At 40.1% G+C, this 19,249-nt stretch overlaps 1 protein-coding gene across 5 annotated transcripts in view; it reads right to left on the bottom strand.

Annotated features, from left to right (window-relative positions):
• Positions 1 to 19,249, bottom strand: part of SPECC1L (sperm antigen with calponin homology and coiled-coil domains 1 like) — a 152,452-nt gene that overhangs the window by 101,091 nt on the left and 32,112 nt on the right. For 4 of the 5 annotated variants that reach the window (XR_004262237.1, XR_004262238.1, XM_032256621.1 and 1 more), the window contains exon 2: positions 6,780 to 6,969. The exons of the other annotated variant lie outside the window; for it this stretch is intronic. Coding sequence is in view for 2 of the 4 variants with exons in the window: in XM_032256621.1 (XP_032112512.1) it covers positions 6,780 to 6,932 (153 nt within the window). In the remaining 2 variants the exon portion in view is untranslated. The remainder of the gene's footprint in view (positions 1 to 6,779; positions 6,970 to 19,249) is intronic. 5 annotated transcript variants of the gene reach the window in all.

Genomic DNA, 19,249 nt, shown 5'->3' with positions numbered 1-19,249 from the left:
GAGAGAGAGAGAGAGAGAGAGAGAGAGAGAGAGAGAGAGAGAGAGAGAGTGTGTGTGTGTGTGTGTGTGTGTGTGTGTGTGTGTGTGTGTCTCAAAAGCAATGAACACATCTAACTTCTAGGTCTTGGTTTTAAGTACTATCTTCCACTAAAAGGAACACGGTCTCCTTGAAGAAATGGCTGATTCTAGGGCTGAGCTGGAAAGCTACAAAAGTTATTGTGCCAGAAATTAAGGAAGTGCTCCAAGAGTAATAGGAAAATGTCAAAAGGACACAGGAGCCAGCCTGAAGGGGCTCCCAGTGGCCAAATAAGGGATAATCTAGGCATAAAACTAACTGATCCTAATAATTTATAGCCCACTGAATAAGAATCTATGAATTACAATAAAAGAAAAAAACTCTTCCTTGTGACAGAATGCCAACTAATACATGTAGAAGGAATGACTGAATTAGAAAATTGTTGTGTGCCAAAAATCACAGTCATAACTGATTTGGGAAAGAACTATCAACGAATGCTAAAACCAGGGTGAAAAGTCTGGGGAAAAGAGGATAGACGTATTTACAAAGTTTCAAAGTATCTCTGACAAGACACTTACTTATTAATTACAAGAGGAAGCACAGTATCCTGACAGTGGAGAAATCTAGCCTTCACTACCCTAACCAAAAGAAGTTAACATCCCCCACAACAGAAAAGATGGAAGTCATGTATTTCTATACTTCTGTGGTATTCCTGCCTAAAATGCATAACCCAAATCTAATCATTAAGGACATACTACCAAACCCAAATCTGGAGGGCAGTCTATCAAATAACTGCCTTTAACTCTTTAGAAATGTCAAGGTCATAAAAGACAGAGTGAGAAACTATTCCAAATTTAAAGAAAATGAAAAGCATAACAACTAAACGCAACACATGATCCTGGATTGGATCCTAGACCAGAAAATGAATTTTTTTTTCTCTTTTGCTATATTTGACATTAGTGCAATTGGTGAAATTTAATGAAAGGCAATACATTAGATACTAGCATCATATCAATGTTAATTTCCTGATTTTGCAATTTACTATGGTTATAAAAAAGAATGTCTTTGTTTTTCTGGAAATATGCACAAAATATTCAGCAGTAAAGGAGCATTATGTCTATAGTTCATGATCAAACAGCTAACAAAAAAACTATGTGTGTATACATGTATACATGTGTATATACAGGGAAATGATAATCATGACAGGTTACTGTGAGGAATCCTGGTAGAGCATACTGGAATTTTTTGTACTAGTCCTTCGATTTTTCTGTAGGTCTAAAATTATCTCAAAATAAAAAGCTTTTACGTAATTATTTCTGGACAGATTGAGGATCTAAATATGAAATGTAGAAAAACACTTTTAGAAAAAAAATGAATAGGGGCCAGACATGGTGGCTCACACCTATAATCCCAAGGCTTTGGGAGGGTGAGGCAGAAGGATCTCCTGCAATCAGGAGATTGAGACCAGCCTGGGCAACACAGTGGACCTTGTTCCTACAAAAAGAATAGGAAACAAATATAGGAAACTACTTCACTTGGCCTGGGGACAGGTTAAGATTTCTTAAACACACACACACGCACCATAAAGAAAATATTAATAAATTGGGCTACATTAAAATAAATAGCTGCTGTTCATGAAGATACCTTTAAAGGTATTATACCTTTATGACGGGGAGGGGAGAGAAAGGGAGGGGAGGGAAGCAGGGGAATATCGTGCAGCATGTATAAATGATAAAGGGCTCACATCTAGAAAAGGTAAAGAACGAGAAATCAGTGCAAAAAGACACTGTACCCTCTCATACCCACTAGAATAGTTATTGTCAAAAAACAAAACAACAGCTTTGTAGAGGACCTGAAAAAAAAAAAACGAGAACCCTTATGTACTGCTAATGGGAATGTAAATGGTGTAGCTGCTAGCAGCGAGAAACAATAGGCAGTTCCTCAAAGAATTAAAAATGGAATTACCATATAATGCAGCAACTCCACCTATGGACACATACCCCCTCAAAATTGAAAGCAGGGCCTTGAAGAGATATTTGCACACTGATATTCATAGTAGTACTATTAGTAGTAGACAAAAGGTGGAAGCAACCCAAATGTTCACTGACAGGCGAATGGATAAACAAAACACGGCATATAAATACAATGGAATACCACTGAGCCTTAAAAATGGAAGGAATTCTGACGCATGCTACAACACGGATGAACCTTGAGGACATGATGCCAAGTTAAATAAGCCAGTCACAAAACAAGTGGCCTATGATTCCATTTATATGAGACAGCTAGAGCAGTGAAATTCATAAGAGATAGAAAGTAGAATGGTGGTTGTCAGGTGCTGGAGAGAAGAGGGAATAGGGAGTTATATAATAGGTACAGAGACTCAGTTTAGAAAGATGAAAATTCTGGAGATGGATGGTGATGATGGCTGCACAACGATGTGAATGTATTTAATGGCACTGAACCGCACACTCAAAAATGGTTAAGATGGCTGGGCACGGTGGCTCACACCTGAAATCCCACTTTCACAGGAGAATTACTTGAAGCCACAGAGTTAGAGACCAGCCTGGGTAACAAAGCAAGACCCTGTCTCTTAAAAAAAAAAAAAAAAAAAAATTGTTTTAATTAGCCAGGTATGGTGGTGTGCACCTATAATCCCAGCTATTCCCGAGGCTGAAGCCAGAAGATGGCTTGAGCCCAGGAGTTCAAGGCTACAGTAAGCTAGGATCATGCCACTGCACTCCAGCCTGGGCAGGCAACAGAGTGAGACACCATCTCTTAAAAAAATAAAAATAAATAAAATGGAAAATAAAAAGGCCAAGGTGATGAATGCTATATGCAGTTTTCCACAATAAAAAAAAAAGTTGGAAAAAAAAAGCCAACAGAAAAATGGCCAAGTGACTTGAACAGGCACTTCACAAAGGAGGATCTAAATGACCACTGAGCACATAAAAACAATGTATAAAAAGGTATTCAATCTTACTGGCAACAATGCAAATTAATGCCACTCCTCCACCCCTTTATACATTCCTGAGTGCTTAACATAAAAGGCGTAACAATTTAAGTGCAAGAGAGGATGTGAAGTAACCTGGAATGTAAACTGGTAACCACCGTAAAAAATGATTTTCTTCTATCTATAATATTAAAGCTAAACATAGGTATACCCTATGGTTCAGTAATTTCACTCCTTGTTCTAGAACCAACACGAATGGGTGCACATGTGCATTAATACACATGTATACGAATGTTCATAACAATACTACTCTTAGAAACTCCAAGGCCGGGCGCGGTGGCTCAAGCCTGTAATCCCAGCACTGTGGGAGGCCGAGGTGGGTGGATCACGAGGTCAAGAGATTGAGACCATCCTGGTCAACATGGTGAAACCCCGTCTCTACTAAAACTACAAAAAACTAGCTGGGCATGGTGGCGCGTGCCTGTAATCCCAGCTACTCAGGAGGCTGAGGCAGGAGAATTGCCTGAACCCGGGAGGTGGAGGTTGCGGTGAGCCGAGATCGTGCCATTGCACTCCAGCCTGGGTAACAAGAGTGAACCTCTGTCTCAAAAAAAAAAAAAAAAAGAAACTCCAAAAGTCTGCCAATAGTAGAAGAGATGAACAAACTGTGGTATATTTACCCCACGGATTACTAACCAGTAATGAAAAGGAAGTGACCACTGCTAGATGCAACAGTACAGATAAGAAACCAGACACACATAAAAAAAACATGGTGTATGACTATGTTCCTGTAAAGATCAAAAACTGGCAAAATTAGTCCCTGGTGCTAGAAGTCAGAAAGGCAGTTGCTTTGGGGAAGGACAGGAAGGGCAATGATTAAAGAGGGGAACAAGGGAAGCTTCTGAGGGGCACGTATGTTGTTTCTAGGTGGTGGTTGCAGGGTATGTTTCATTTTGTGATGATTCACTAAGCTCAACACCTATGCTTTGTGGACTTTGCTGTATGTATGCTTTACTTCAGTAACAACAAAAAAGGAAAAAACAAAAACCAAAAACCTCTGCATTTTCCAACTTACCTTTCCCCTAAGCTACTAGTGGGCTCTCTGCTGTTTCTCCCTATTTCTTTTAATTTTTGCTATAAAATTATGTAAGGGCATGTGCATTCCCACACATAAACATCCCCCACCAGCAAGTGTAAAAACATGAAATTGATGAAGGAAGAAATGTTCAGCCTATTTTTTTTATAACTGCTGCAAAATGCAAATAATTTGGTAAAAACATTCCAGAAACAAATAATGAAATACTACAACCAGGTACATATACTTCTCAAGGTCAAGTCCAAGTTTCACAGTCTGCATCTCTCTCTCAAATTTGAACATTTGTTTTCAAATTTTCCCTTTCAAGTTTCAGAGGTGGATTGTTAATACTATTAACTAACTTTTACACTGTATGACCACAAATAATCATGGAAAGTTATCAATTGTAAATTCTAACTGAAACTTATTAATTCATATCTATAATTTTTAGAAAAAATTATCATCAGTACAATGGAATAGCATATTAATCCAAAAGAACTAATCATAAACACCTGAACAGTAAGTGAACGCTACAAAGTGCTGGCATGCAGGAGACCCTCTCTACATGGAAAATAATCCTCTCCACTGACTGTGACAAAGGAGGATTAAGTATACAAAGGCTGAAAGCCCAATAACACAGCTCCTGACAAAAGTGGGAATAATGTCCCCAAAACTCACTGTGAGCAGCAGTAGTGTTTTGTATTTACAAAAGCTGTAGCCAGCAGTGAAGTATTCTGGATCAAAAGAGTCCTTCCCTTAACCCTCAACTACATTTAGCTCAAACAATACTTGAAATGAGAGAGGTGAAGAAATGCATATCTTGTACCCTGTCACTACAAGAAGAGAGTCATGAGAATATTGTTCAGTGACAGACACACAGGTGTGGGTGTCCATAAATGAATGGGTGTGTGAACATGCTGTCTCAATAATTAAGCCAAACACTTCATTCACCAGGTTAATCATCAATGCTTCATGACAGTTACAGGAATTCAAGTTGTAAGAAGTATCTACGTGCCAAGAGAAACATAGTAAAATAAGGAAAATTAGAAAAATAAAATAACACTTTAGTCTGTGGGGTCTCAAAGCCCTTCAATGTTTTCCATTGTTCTTTTTCACGATTTTCTTCTTTCCTTTTGTCTCTTTTTACTTTAATCTCCATTTCATTACTTTTTCCTTCTCCTCTCTTAAGTGAAGGCAATTAACCCACTCCAGGAAAAGTGCTGCCAAATAGCTTTACCTCTGCCCTCACCTTCCTGCTACACACACACACACACACACACACACACACACACACACACACACACGCACACACCCCTTAAACAAACTTGTCAACGCAGCAGAGCCAAAGCTATGGACAGCTGGCATGTGCTGGCAAGAGCAAGTGTACAGGTTTGCTTTACAGTGGAAAAGTACTCACTGTCCAAGACCAAACTCCCAGCAACTCCAGATCCAAGCTTTCGAAGATGTAACATGCCTGTTCAGTGCACATTCCATGGTAAACCTCCAAAGACACTGCCTGCCACATATGAAGAGGCCACAGAAGGAAGGTGGCAATGCATATCCAGTGCCAACATTTCAACCTGTTCTTCCAGTCACATAAATAACAGGTCACACAGGCACTCCACGCCAAAGAAAGCCCCAGCAATTGAGTAACCAGTTAGGTCAGAAAATGCCACTTATCTTACACCAAAGAGCGGCAGCACTGCTACCAACAAAATGATTCAGTGTGTTCACTGAGACTAACGGAAGCTGGGCAAGGGTCTATTCCTGGTATACAGGCCACAGGATGATACCTAGCAATTCATCAGGGTCGTAGCCAGGAGAAAATCTGTGTGCATCTCTAAGCCAATGAAATAAGTCTGGGTTCAGTTCCAACAATCTTAGAATAGAAAAACCAGCATTTCCTGTTAGATCTTTCAACACATATAAGGAAGTTCCTCATCAGCTGTTCCTGAGGTCATTCTTAAAATAATTAAGCCATGATCTATCGGGGCCCTGCCTGGAAAAAAGGATTTTGAACAAATCATGTTTCCGGTTGTACATGCGGACACACACCCGTAGTGCCAGCTACTCGAGAGGCTGAGGCAGGAGGATCCACTGAACCAGGAGACCAGCCTGGGCAACACAGATCTCAAAAAAAAAAAAGTAATAAAAAGCGATGATGATAATAATAATTAATAATAATAATAATGAACCAGCTGCCAGAAGAAAAACAGCAATTTGTGGTGACAAAGGTGAGGGAGACAGGCAGATAAAAAGACCTGTCAAGAGGTCACGGGACTGTAAGACTTGGCTCATATGCTCTTTTCATAAAACCTTCCCAGGCTAGAAACAATATTTACCTACCTGAAACTGTTCACAGTGCTTTACTGCTCTCCCAGGGTATCTGACATTCTCCCTGAGTATTTTCCTTATTTATGTTTGTGCCTTGCCTCCATCCTTTACTCCACAAGCTCCCTGAAGGCAGAGTGTACCTCCAGGTCACACAATCACAGCATCCTACACAAGGCAGGTGCTCAATTGTTTCATGAACAAGCCTATTGTTTGGTTTCATTCAAAAAGACAGACCAAAAACACAAATTAGGTCTACCCTACTGTAAGCTCTCTTCAAAGGCCAAGTGTTCCCAGCACCAGAAGAGGGCACACCTGTAAGAATGCTCATTTAATATATTACACATCATATTTAAACTCACTCCTCCAAAAATCCACCATGTATTCAAACATCACCACATGAATACCTTTGACAATGATGCTGCTGCTCCAGGTTTTACAGGTTTGCCTCCTGTAGATGCTGAAGAGCTGTTTTCAGGTTTAATTTTTTCCGCTGTTTGCGTTTTACTTATCCCAGACACTTTAGGCACCGAGCCAACACTCCTGCTTGCTTTCTTCATTCTGGGCTGCCTCTTCGTGATACATTTACAAGCAAATCTGTGGAAAGAAACGGCATTAAACTGAGAACCTAACTGGAAGAAAGCTCTTTAGAAATTTGCTTTTGAAGAATTTTACCATGTGATAAAACTATTTGAAAGCTAGATGTCACTAGAGAAAAGCTGAAAAATTCTTAGACATACAAATCAGAACGTAAAAATCAGAACACACCTTATTTAAGGCTTCTTCCTTGAATATTACTATTTTGAAATTGTTTTGCACATTCTAGCTCATTTAGTAAAACGAATGTCCTAGATCTCTAACAGAAACGATTAAATATAACACAGTGTACATTATCTTCAGCATTTAATAAAGCAATAATCATCCCGGCATTTGGGAATTAGCCATTTGCAGGTATCTAAAAGTGATCACACTTTCCAAATTATCCAGTAAAGTCCTACTTTCAAATATTTGCTGTGATATCCTATATAAGTCAGTAGACTATCTCAGAAACCCCAACATTCAGGATCTAAACCTATTTCCAAGCATACCTCTCTCATCAAGAAGCAGCAGGGACTTTTTTTTTTCTTTTTTGAGACAGCCTTACTTCAGGCTGAAGTGCAAGTGGTGTGATCAGAGCTCACTGCAGCCTCGACTTTCTGGACTCAGTTGCTTCTCCACCTCAGCCTCCCAAGTAGCTGGGATTACATGAAAGAACCATCATGCCTGGCTAATTTTTTGTAGAGACGGGGTTTTGCCATGTTACACAGGCTGGTCTCAAGTGATCCTCCTGCCTTGGCCTCCCAAAGTGCTGGGGACTACAGGCATAAGCCAGTGTGCCTGGCCAGAAATTCTTTTGCAAAACATTAACCCCAATATTAGTTCAGAAAACAAAACCATTCTATATATCTATAAAGAATATGGCAACAACTCTTCCACTTAAGTGGTACATACTTGCTTTCACAGCTAAGAGGACTTGAAAAACATTGGCAACACACAAAGGTGAAGCCAGATAAGCTCTTAAATATACATTTGTTAACTGAGCGAGAAAAAAGTCTCTATAATAATGTTTAGAAAGATTCCTTGGATCACTTTGGGTAGAGTAATAAAATTATCAAAAATGAGAGCCTCTTCTGAATGTAAGATTTATGTATGATGACTCTGATAAACCATATTGAGTGTAAAAGAGGTCTTTTTTTTTTTTTAGACTTAGTTTCGTTCTTGGTGCCCAGCTGGAGTGCAATGGAGTGATTTCGGCTCACCACAACCTCTGCCTCCTGGGTTCAAGCGATTCTCCTGCCTCAGCCTCCCAACTAGCGATCTTGGCTCACTGCAGCCTCTGCCTCCCAGGTTCAAGCAACTCTTCTGCCTCAGCCTCCCAAGTAGCTGGAACCAACTGTGTATGCCACCATGCCCGGCTAATTCTTCTATTTTTAGTAGAAACGGGGTTTCTCTTGACTTTGTGATCCGCCCATCTTAGCCTCCCAAAGTGCTAGGATTACAGGCGTGAGCTACTGCTGCCTGGCTAATTTTTGTATTTTTAGTAGAGACAGGGTTTCACCATGTTGGCCAGGCTGGTCTCAAACTGCTGATCTGAGATGATCCACACACCTCGTCCTCCCAAAGTGCTGGGATTACAGGGGTGAGTCACCGCACCCAGCTGAGGTTGTTCTATTTTATGAGGATTTCTATACATGAATAAAAAGAGAATAGCCTTTTGGAAAAGGCTCACTCCAATGGCTTTACTGAATATTCTACCTCAACTGTGCTTGAATACTCCAGATTTATCTTCCCTTTACATAAAATAAGCTGTACCAACTGGTTTGGTGGTGGGACAGTGAGACAGGGTGAAGGGGGCTGTGCTCTACCCTCAACATGGTAAGGCCTTGGAGAAAAAGAATGCTGCCACTAACTTCAATCAAAATGCAACGAACCCTCAGAGACTCTCCTCTAGCTTTTCCCCAACTTCCTGGTTATACCTCACAGAAAATGATGCATATGGTAATAATCAAATTATCTATCTACTCTTAACCCTTTTGCCTTCTACTTTGCTAATCCAGCTGAGTAACATGCCCAGGGTAAGCACTCTCTCTAGTTCAGCTCTCTCATCTATTTCCTACTGCATTCCACGGGATACTGAAAACGACCAAGATAGATTCAAGGAGCATTCATTGACAGGTAAAACATACCATTATACTGATCCCTGCTAACCAGTAATATATGCTTTTCTCACCTATAAAATGAAAGAATTGGCCGGGTGCAGTGGCTCAAGCCTGTAATCCCAGCACTTTGGGAGGCTGAGGCGGGTGGATCACGAGGTCAAGAGATCGAGACCATCCTGGTCAACATGGTGAAACCCCGTCTCTACTAAAAATACAAAAAATCAGCTGGGCATGGTGGCACGTGCCTGTAATCCCAGTTACTCAGGAGGCTGAGGCAGGAGAATTGCCTGAACCCAGGAGGCGGAGGTTGCGGTGAGCCGAGATCGCACCATTGCACTCCAGCCTGGGTAACAAGAGCGAAACTCCGTCTCAAAAAAAATAAATAAATAAAAAATAAAATAAAATAAAAGAATTAGATTGTATACATTCACTAACTGAAGGTACTGTAGAAAAATCAAATTAAGAACCTTTCCTTCAACTTCTCACCTTTATTTATTTATTTATTTAATTTATTTATTTATTTATTTATTTATTTTTAGAGTTCCACTCTGTCACCCAGGCTGGTGTGTGATCTCAGCTCACAGCAGTCTTCGCCTCCTAGGCTCAAGTGATCCTCCCACCTCAGCCTCCCAAGTAGCTGGGACTACAGGCATGTGCTACCACACCCCGCTAACCACGTTGCCCAGGTTGATTTTGAACTCGTGGGCTCAGGTGATCTGTCCCATTCAGCTTTCAGCCTCTCAAAATGCTGGGATTACAGGTATGAGCCACCACACCTAGCCAGCTTCTCACTTTTTAGCTTCTCTTATGCCTTGTAAATGTCTTATGTCTTGTAAATGGCTCCCCAAACTTTTTTTCCTCTCACCTTTCTACCACCTTCCATGCTGGCACTCCTTTCTATTACACCACTCAGAAACTCAACTGTTCTCAGCCTACCTTTCTGGCCTCTGTCAAATTAATATTTTCGGCCAGGTGTGCATGGTGGTTCACATCCACAATCTCAGCACTTTGGGAGGCCAAGGCAGGCAGATCACTTGAAGCCAGGAGTTCAAGACCAGCCTGGCCAACATGGGAAAACCCCGTTTCTGTTAAAAATACAAAAATTAGCTGGGTGTGGTGACACATACCAGCAAACTGAAGCATGAGAATCCTTTGAACCCAGGAGACGGAGGTTGCAGTGAGCCAAGACTGTGCCACTGCACTCTAGCCCAGGCAACAGAGTGAGACGCTGACTGAAAAAAGAAAAAAAAATAAAATAAAATTAACATTTTCTAGACCAATACTATCTAACAGAACTTCCTAGCCAGGCATGGTAGAGCACACCTATAGCTGCAGATTATTGTGAAGCTGAGGTGGGAAGACTGCTTGGGGCTCCAGAGTTCAAGGCTGCAGTGAGACAGAATCACACCACTGCACTACAGCCTGGGTGAAAGAGATACTCTCGTAAAAAAAAAAAAAAAAAAAAAAAAAAAGACCAGACAGGCATGGTGGCTCACGCCTGTAATCCCAGCACTTTGGGAGGCTGAGGCAGGCGGATCACAAGGTCGAGAGATTGAGACCATCCTGGCCAACATGGTGAAATCCCTTCTCTACTAAAAATCCAAAAATTAGCTGGGTGTGGTGGCGTGTGCCTGTAGTTCCAGCTATTCAGGACGTGAGGCAGGAGAATTGCTTGAATCTGGGAGGCAGAGGTTGCGGTGGGCCAAGATTGTGCCACTGCACTCCAGCCTGGCAACAGAACGAGACTTCGTCTCAAAATAAAAAAAGAAGAAAAGGAAAGAGAGAGAAAAAAAAAAAAGAAAAGAAAAGAGGACAAGCACAGTAGCTCACACTTTCTGAAGCAAAAGCAGGAGGATCAGTTGGGGTCAGGAGTCCAAGACCAGCCTAAACAATGTAACAAAATCCCTTCTACCAAACATCAAACAAAAAATAAAGTTAGCCAGGTGTGGTGGTGTGCACCTGTAGTCCTAGCTACTCAGGAGGAGAGGAAGAACGATCCCTTGAGCCCAGGAGTTCAAGGCTACAGTGAGCTAAGATGTCACTGCACTCCAGTATGGGTGACAGAGCAAGACTCTATCTTAAGAAAAAAAGGAACTTCCTGCAACAATGCACATGTTGTATGTATCTATCTATCTACGCTAATATGGAAACCTCTAGCCACTTGTGGCTACTAAGAACTTAACAATGTAACCAGTATGACTGAATAACTGAATTTTATTTATTTATTTATTTTTGAGGCAGAGTCTCATTCTGTCACCCAGACTGGAGTGCAGTGGCACAATCTCGACTCACTGCAAACTCTGCCTCCCAGGTTCAAATGATTCTCCTGCCTCAGACTCCTGAGTAGCTGGGATTCCAGGCACACACCACCACACCCGGCTAATTTTGTATTTTTAGTAGAGACGGGGTTTCACCATCTTGGCCAGGCTGGTCTCAAACTCCTGACCTCAGGTAATCTGCTCGTCTCAGCCTCCCAAAATGCTGGGATTACAGGTGTAAGCCACCGCGTCCGGCCAAGAGTTGAATTTTAAATTTTATTTAAAGTTGCATGTGGTTGGTGGCTACCACACTGGACAATGAAACAGGCTGTTCCTTTCCTGCTGCGCTGTCTCAGAAATAAAACCTAATTAACACAATGCGGTATATCCATCCAAAAGAATATTGTTTGGCCATAAAAAGGAATGAAATATCGATATAGTTTATGATAAGGGTGAGTCTTTAAAATATTACAAAGATGGTTCCTACTTTTAAACTTTACAATGTTTCAACTTTACAATGACGTGAAAGCAATAAGCATTTTGAAATCCTACTTTACTTTTGCATACAACCATTCTGTTTTTCACTGTTAGTATTGTATTCAATAAATTACATAAGATATTCAACACTTTATTATAAAATAGGCTTTGTGTTAGATGATTGTGTCTAACTGTAGACTAATGTAAGCATTCTCACCATGTTTAAGGTAGGTTAGGCTAAGCTACAATGTTCAGTATGTTAGGTATAATAAATGCATTTTCAACTCATGACATTGTCAACTTACAAGGGGTTTATAGGATGTAACCCCATGTTAAATAAAGGAGTATCTGTACTACATAAAAGAAAGCTACATAAATGTCTTCTTTTGAGAAGTATCTGTTCATATCCTTTGCCCACTTTTTAATGAGTTTTTTTTTTCTTGTAAATGTTTAAGTTCCTTGTAACTTCTGGATATTAGACCTTTATCAAATGGGTAGATTACAAATATTTTCTCCCATTCTGTAGGTTGCCTGTTCACTCCGATGACAGTTTGCTGTGCAGAAGCTCTTTAGTTTAATTAGACATCATTTGTCAATTTTGGTTTTTGTTGCAATTGCTTTTGGTGTCTTCATCATGAAGTCTTTGCCCATGCCTACGTCCTGAACTGTATTGCCCAAGTTTTCTTCCACAGTTTTTATGGTTTTGGGTTTCACATTTAAGTCTTTAATCCATCTTGAGTTAATTTTTTATAAGGTGTAAGGAAGGAGTCCAGTCTGTTTTCTGCATACGGCTAGCCAGTTTTCCCAATACCTTTTAACAAATAGAAGATTCTTTCCCCATTGCTTGTTTTTGTCAGGTCTGTTGAAGACCAGATGGTTGTATATGTGTGGTGTTATTTCAGAGGTCTCTCTTCTAATCTATTGGTCTATATATCAACATCACTGATCATCAGAGAAATGCAAATCAAAACCACATCAAGATACCATCTCATGCCAGTCAAAATGGTGATTATTAAAAGGTCAAGAAACAATAGCTGCTGGCAAGGCTGTGGAGAAATAGGAATGCTTTTACACTATTGGTGGGAATGTAAATTAGTTCAACCATTGTAGAAGACAGTATGGCAATTCCTCAAGGATCTAGATACAAAAATACCATTTGACCCAGCAATCCCATTACTGGGTATATACTCAAAGAAATAGAAATCATTCTACTATAAAGACACATGCACACAGTATGTTTATTGCGGTACTGTTTACCATAGCAAAGACATGGAACCAACCCAAATGTCCATCAACGACAGACTGCATGAAGAAAATATGGTACATATATACTATGGAATGCTATGTAGCCATAAAAAGAAATGACATCATGTCCTTTGCAGGGACATGGATGAAACTGGAAGCCATCATCCTCAGCAAACTAACACAGGAACAGAAAACCAAACACTGCACGTTCTCACTCACAAGTGGGAACTGAACAATGAGAACACATGGACATAGAGAAGGGAACAACACACACCAGGGCCTGTTGGGGGTGGGGAGCGAGGGGAGAGAAATTAGAGGACGGGTCAATAGGTGCAGCAAACCACCATGGCACACATATATCTACCTGCACGTTCTGTACATATACCCTGTTTTTTCTTTTTCTTTTTTTTTTTTTTTTTTAGAATAAAGAAAAAAGAAAGGTGACCACAAAGGACGATGTATTATATGATTCCATTAATATGAATTATCTAGAAGAAGCAAATCCATGGAGATAAAAACAATATTAGTGATTGCCAGGGGTTGGGGTAGGGAGTATAGAGGCTAGTACTAATGGATACAGGGTTTCTTTTTGGAGTGACGCAAAATTCTAACATTGATTGTGGTGACAGTTGCACAATCCTGTGAACATACTAAAAACCACTAGGTTTTACACTTTGAATAAATGAATTGTATGGCATGTAAATTACCTATCAATAAAGCCGAAATTTAAAAAATACCAACCTAGGCCGGGCGCGGTGGCTCAAGCCTGTAATCCCAGCACTTCGGGAGGCCGAGGCGGGTGGATCACGAGGTCAAGAGATCGAGACCATCCTGGTCAACATGGTGAAACCCCGTCTCTACTAAAAACTACAAAACATTAGCTGGGCATGGTGGCGCGTGCCTGTAGTCCCAGCTACTCAGGAGGCTGAGGCAGGAGAATTGCCTGAACCCAGGAGGCGGAGGTTGCGGTGAGCCGAGATCGCGCCATTGCACTCCAGCCTGGGTAACAAGAGCGAGACTCCGTCTCAAAAAAAAAAAAAACCAACCTAATGAACAACATTGAACAAGGACTTCTGAAAAATATATCCCAACACTGTAAGACACCTGATAAGGAGAAAGACTACGGTTTTGCAGAGGTCCAAGAAGAGAAAAGAAACACAGTCAAAGCTTTAAAGACACTGAGATACAGACTGTTCAAGGAGGCTGGCAGCTTGAGATCACTTAGACTGCTGGTTCTTCGCCACATCAGACCCAAATACCCTCTGTGCACCTTTTTTTTTTGAGACAGGGTCTTGCTCTGTCACCCAGGCTGGAGTGCTGCGGTACGATCACAGCACACTGCAGCCTTGACCTTTCAAGCTCAATGGATCCTCCCAGCTCTGCCTCCCAAGTAGTTAGGATTACATGTATGAACCACCACTCCTGGCCCTCTTTCTTTAAAAACTATTGAAAATGTACCTCTACTATCCTAAAGTGAAATTCAAAATAACTTATTTGTTACATATATAATCCAAACGTATCTACTTAACTTAGCAACTATAATATAAAAATATTTTATAATAAAATAAATATAAATGTCAATATGTAAATTTTCAGTCAGGACCATATTAGGACTAAAATGGTCAGAAATCTACATTTCTAAGATGAATCACTGAATCTCACAGCTACAAATACTCTTCATTTGGGTATGTCATTTTGGCAACTCACATACCACACTACCTATCGTGAATACTATCAATAATGTGATTATTCATTCACCTAAAAAGGTGAATCACTCTTAGTGTGATGGTTAATTTATGTGTCAATCTGACTGCATCATGAGGTGCCCAGACATTTGGTCAAATATTACTCTGGGTATATCTGTGAGGGTGTTTACGGATGAGATTAACATTTTAATCAATGGACTGTATAAAGCAGATTAACTTCCCTCATGTGGGCGGGCCTTATCTCATCAACCGTAGACCTGAATAGAACAAAAAAGGCCAAATAAGAGGGAACTCCTCCCGCCTGACTGCTGAGCTGGGACATCTCTGCTTCCCGTCCGACTCAAACTGAAACGAACACTGGTTTTTCTTGGGTGTAAAGCCTGTTGAATTTCAGGCAGAAGCTTATATTGTTGGTGATCCTGGTTTTCAGGCCTTTAGACCCAGACCAGAATGACACCATCAGCTCTCCTGGGTTTCTAGCTTGCCAACTGCAGATCTTGGGACTTCTCAGCCTCCATAATTACATGAGCCAATTCCTAATAAATATCTTTTTATATATAGAATGTGCCCCCTTTATCCAAGGGGGATATGTTTCAAGAACCCCCACGGATGCCTAAAACTGCCGATATTGCCCAACTCCATATACACTATGTTTTTTCTTATAATACAGATGCTCCTCAACTTATGATGGAATAAAAACATCCTATGTTGAAAATATCACAAGTCAAAAATGCATTTAATACACTTTACCTATTGAACATCATAGCTTAGCCTAGCTTACGTTAAACATGCTCAGACCACTAACATTAACCTATAGGTGGACAAAAATCATCTAACACAAAGCCTATTTTATAATAAAGTATTGAACAGCTCATGTAATTTACTGAAAATTATACATTACATCAAAACTGTGATGAACTCACACTATCATATAGTTGAAAAATCTTGGGTCAAACCACAGTAAGCTGGGGAGCATGTATACATACCCCCATGGTAAAGTTAAATTTATAAATTAGGCACAGTAGGATATTAACAATAATAGCTAATAATAAAATAAGCAATTATAACAATATTATTATAACAATAAGCTAGCATCACTACTCCTGCACTGTGGGTCCACTATTAAGTGAAATAAGGGTTACAAGCACGGTGATGCCAGACAGTTAATCTGATAATGAAAACTAAGGGACTAAGTGTAGGCAGGCAGCCCACACAGCAGGGATACATCAGACAAAGTGAAGAGTCATCTTCCAGGTGTGACAGTGAGATGGCACAAGATTTCATCATGCCATTCAAAACAGTCCACAATTTAAAACTTACCAAATGTTTGTTTCAGGAATTTTTCCATTTAATATTTTCAGACCGTGACTGACTAAGAGGTACTCAAACCATGGAAAGCAAAACCATAGATAAAGGGCAACTAATGAATACTTTTCTCCAGAGAAACAGAACCAATAGGATATGTATGAGACAATCATATGTACTGATTAAATATATATATATTTAAACATATATATATAAACATGTATCTATCTATCTATCTATATAAACATCTCTCTCCTTCCTACTGGAGATATATATATATATATATATATATATATATATATATCTCCTATTGGTTCTGTTTCTTTAGAGAACCCAGACTAGTAATAAACTTAGTAAAACTAAGAATAAAACAAGATAATTTCCCTTCAAAGTCCAGACTCAAATTTCCATTTATACTATGTTTTTTAAAAAATCCTTTACGTAAAATGGAGTTAAGTTATATGTTCAGTCTTAAACAGTTTTTTCTAGCTACATAAATTATTCAGCAAGACATTCTAGGCCAGGTGCAGGGGCTCACGCCTGTAATCCCAGCACTTTGGGAGGACGAGATGGACGGATCACCTGAGGTCAGAAATTTAAGACCAGACTGGCCAACATGGTGAAACTCTGCCTCTACTAAAAATACAAAAATTAGCCAAGCATGGTGGCACACTCCTGTAATACCAGATACTCGGGAGGCTGAGGCTGGAGAATCACTTGAACCCAAGTTGCAGTGAGCCAAGATCGCACCACTGCACTCCAGCCTGGGCAACAGAGTGAGACTTGGTCTCAAAAAAAAAAAAAAAAAAAGATATTCTAAAGCTGTGCAGATCACAGGAAAAGTTCTATTTTGCAGAACTGTCACTGCACTAAGCCCTGAATTCCATGAACTCTACCTATTAAATAAATGCCAGTGGCATCCACCAACCATTGAAACAATCAAAAATGCTTCCACAAACTCATAAAACAACCCCTAGGGTCATGGAAAAACAAATTAGAATTCACCAGAAGATCTTGGGTCCCCACCTGGTCAAGGGGGAGGAAACACTGGCTGACACTCCTCCCTAGAGCCCCTTGAGAGCCCCCACGCAGAGATTACAGAGCGGAGCAGCTCGGGAGCACAGTTCACAGCACTTCAAGTGTCTTGGAGAAGGAGAAGTGGTGGAAATTACCACTATCTCTTCTCCAACTTTGCTCAAGGGTGTCACATTAGCACACATTACTGAGATCTCAAATCCAATAAAGTCAAGGTTTGGGGGGAATAAAAAGTAGCTCTCCTCATAAAAACACTGTGGATCCCGTTTCTGTGTTCTAAGAATAATCCAAAACTGTAATAATCCAAGAAACATACCCCATGTATTTGTCAAACAGCATTTCTTATAAACACTAAAATAGATGCAGTGGTCCCAAACTAGCAAGAAAAGGCACTGAAGGCCTTGAGCCTCTCCCAGGCAGCAAGCACCATGTCCTGTACCGTACCTCGTACAGTTCACTGAATCCTCACAAGAGTCCACGTGGGTATGTCTAGATGAAGGAACTAAGGATCAGAGAGTGTAAGTAATTTTCTCAAGGTCAATTCATTCTTAAGGGACAACAGTCTGAATCCAAACCCCACTTTGCTTCTGCCACTCCATATGGCCTGCAATACACACATAACACGAGAACTTCCCTAGGAATGTGAGATCTTGATCTCAGTGAATATTTCACAACATATAAACAAACTGTAACAACACTAAAACTATTCAGCTCAATCTGCCCCTTCTAGATTTGTCTACTTGTCCAATATTGTCATCAGTGCTGGTATCAAAATTTTTCATTTTGAAGGGACTAACTACCATGTTATTTAACATAAAACCTTTCTTATAGCAGAATATTTATTGCCAGGTCTACATCAATACATATTAAATTAGGGCTGTAAAAGTAAAAATCTTAGCTATAATCATACTAATTAGAAAGAGAAAATGAGGGATGGTCATGGATTGAAAAACCATGCTCACTACCTGGGTGACAAGATCCGTACCCCAAATCTCAGAGCAGCATCATGCAATATACCCATGCCACAAGCCAGGCACATGTACCCCTTGAGTCTAAAATAAATTATTGAAATGTATTGAAACAACTTTTTTAAACAATTATTGAAATTATTTTTTTTAATCTTCTGAACTTATAGATACCTATTTTTAAATTTGAAACATGTCATAATTTAGTATTAAAATATTATTTGGGTGAAGACACAAACCACTCTCATTATAGAAATAAACCTTGCATTTTACAAAGCTGCAATCTGGGTGGTCTGAATGCTCACCAGAATGTCCCAGTGCTTCTCAGGACAGGATTCACAGCTCTGGGAGCCCTGCCTAAAGCTAATTACACATTCACAGCCACACAGGAAGCTCCAGAGTTTCCTTTCCATCTACAACAAGATCATATAATTAAAACCTACTGAGAAAAACAAAGGTAAGGGCTAAACCTTACCTTCCACAAAAGGTAGACAGAATACTATTTAAAAATCAACTCACAGACTCTTACTAGAAATGAAAACTATCTTGGAAGCCATTTTATAGGAAACCCTACATGCAACATCACTGACAAAAAAAACATTATTGTAGGTAACAAGGGTCTACTATGGGAGGATCCTGACTAAAAAGTTATAAGGCAAGTCATTGTGGGCACAACATTCAATGAACATTTATTCTGTGTCCAGGCAAGCCAAGCACCAATTCTCTGGGAACCTGGTCAAAAAGGGCTCAAATATATGGGCATATAAGGACTAGCACAGGACAGGCACACTGGCTCACGCCTGTAATCCCAGCACTTTGGCAGGCAGAGGTGGGTGGATCACTTGAGGTCAGGAGTTTGAGACCAAGCTGCTCAACATGGTGACACCCCGTCTCTACCAAAAATATAAAAATCAGTCAGGTGTGATGGTTCGTGCCTGTAATCCCAGCTACTCGGGAGGCTGAGGCAAGAATATCACTTGAACCCGGGAGGCAGAGGTTGCAATGAGCCGAGATTGTGCCGCTGCATTTCATCCTGGTGACACAGTAAGACCCTGTCTTAAAAAAAAAAAAAAGACAAAAATACCTACTTTCAAGGAGTTCACAGTCTAGAGGAAGAAATAGGACATATAAATGAACAAAATAGGTCTCCATCCTTTAAATCTACTTTAAGAAACAAAAAAACAGGC

The sequence above is a fragment of the Sapajus apella genome, unplaced genomic scaffold (assembly GCF_009761245.1).
Source record: "Sapajus apella isolate SASKATOON/1434 unplaced genomic scaffold, GSC_monkey_1.0 scaffold95, whole genome shotgun sequence".
Lineage (NCBI taxonomy): Eukaryota > Metazoa > Chordata > Mammalia > Primates > Cebidae > Sapajus > Sapajus apella.
The sequence above is the reverse complement of the archived record's forward strand: the minus strand, read 5'-3'. Positions and strand labels throughout refer to the sequence as shown.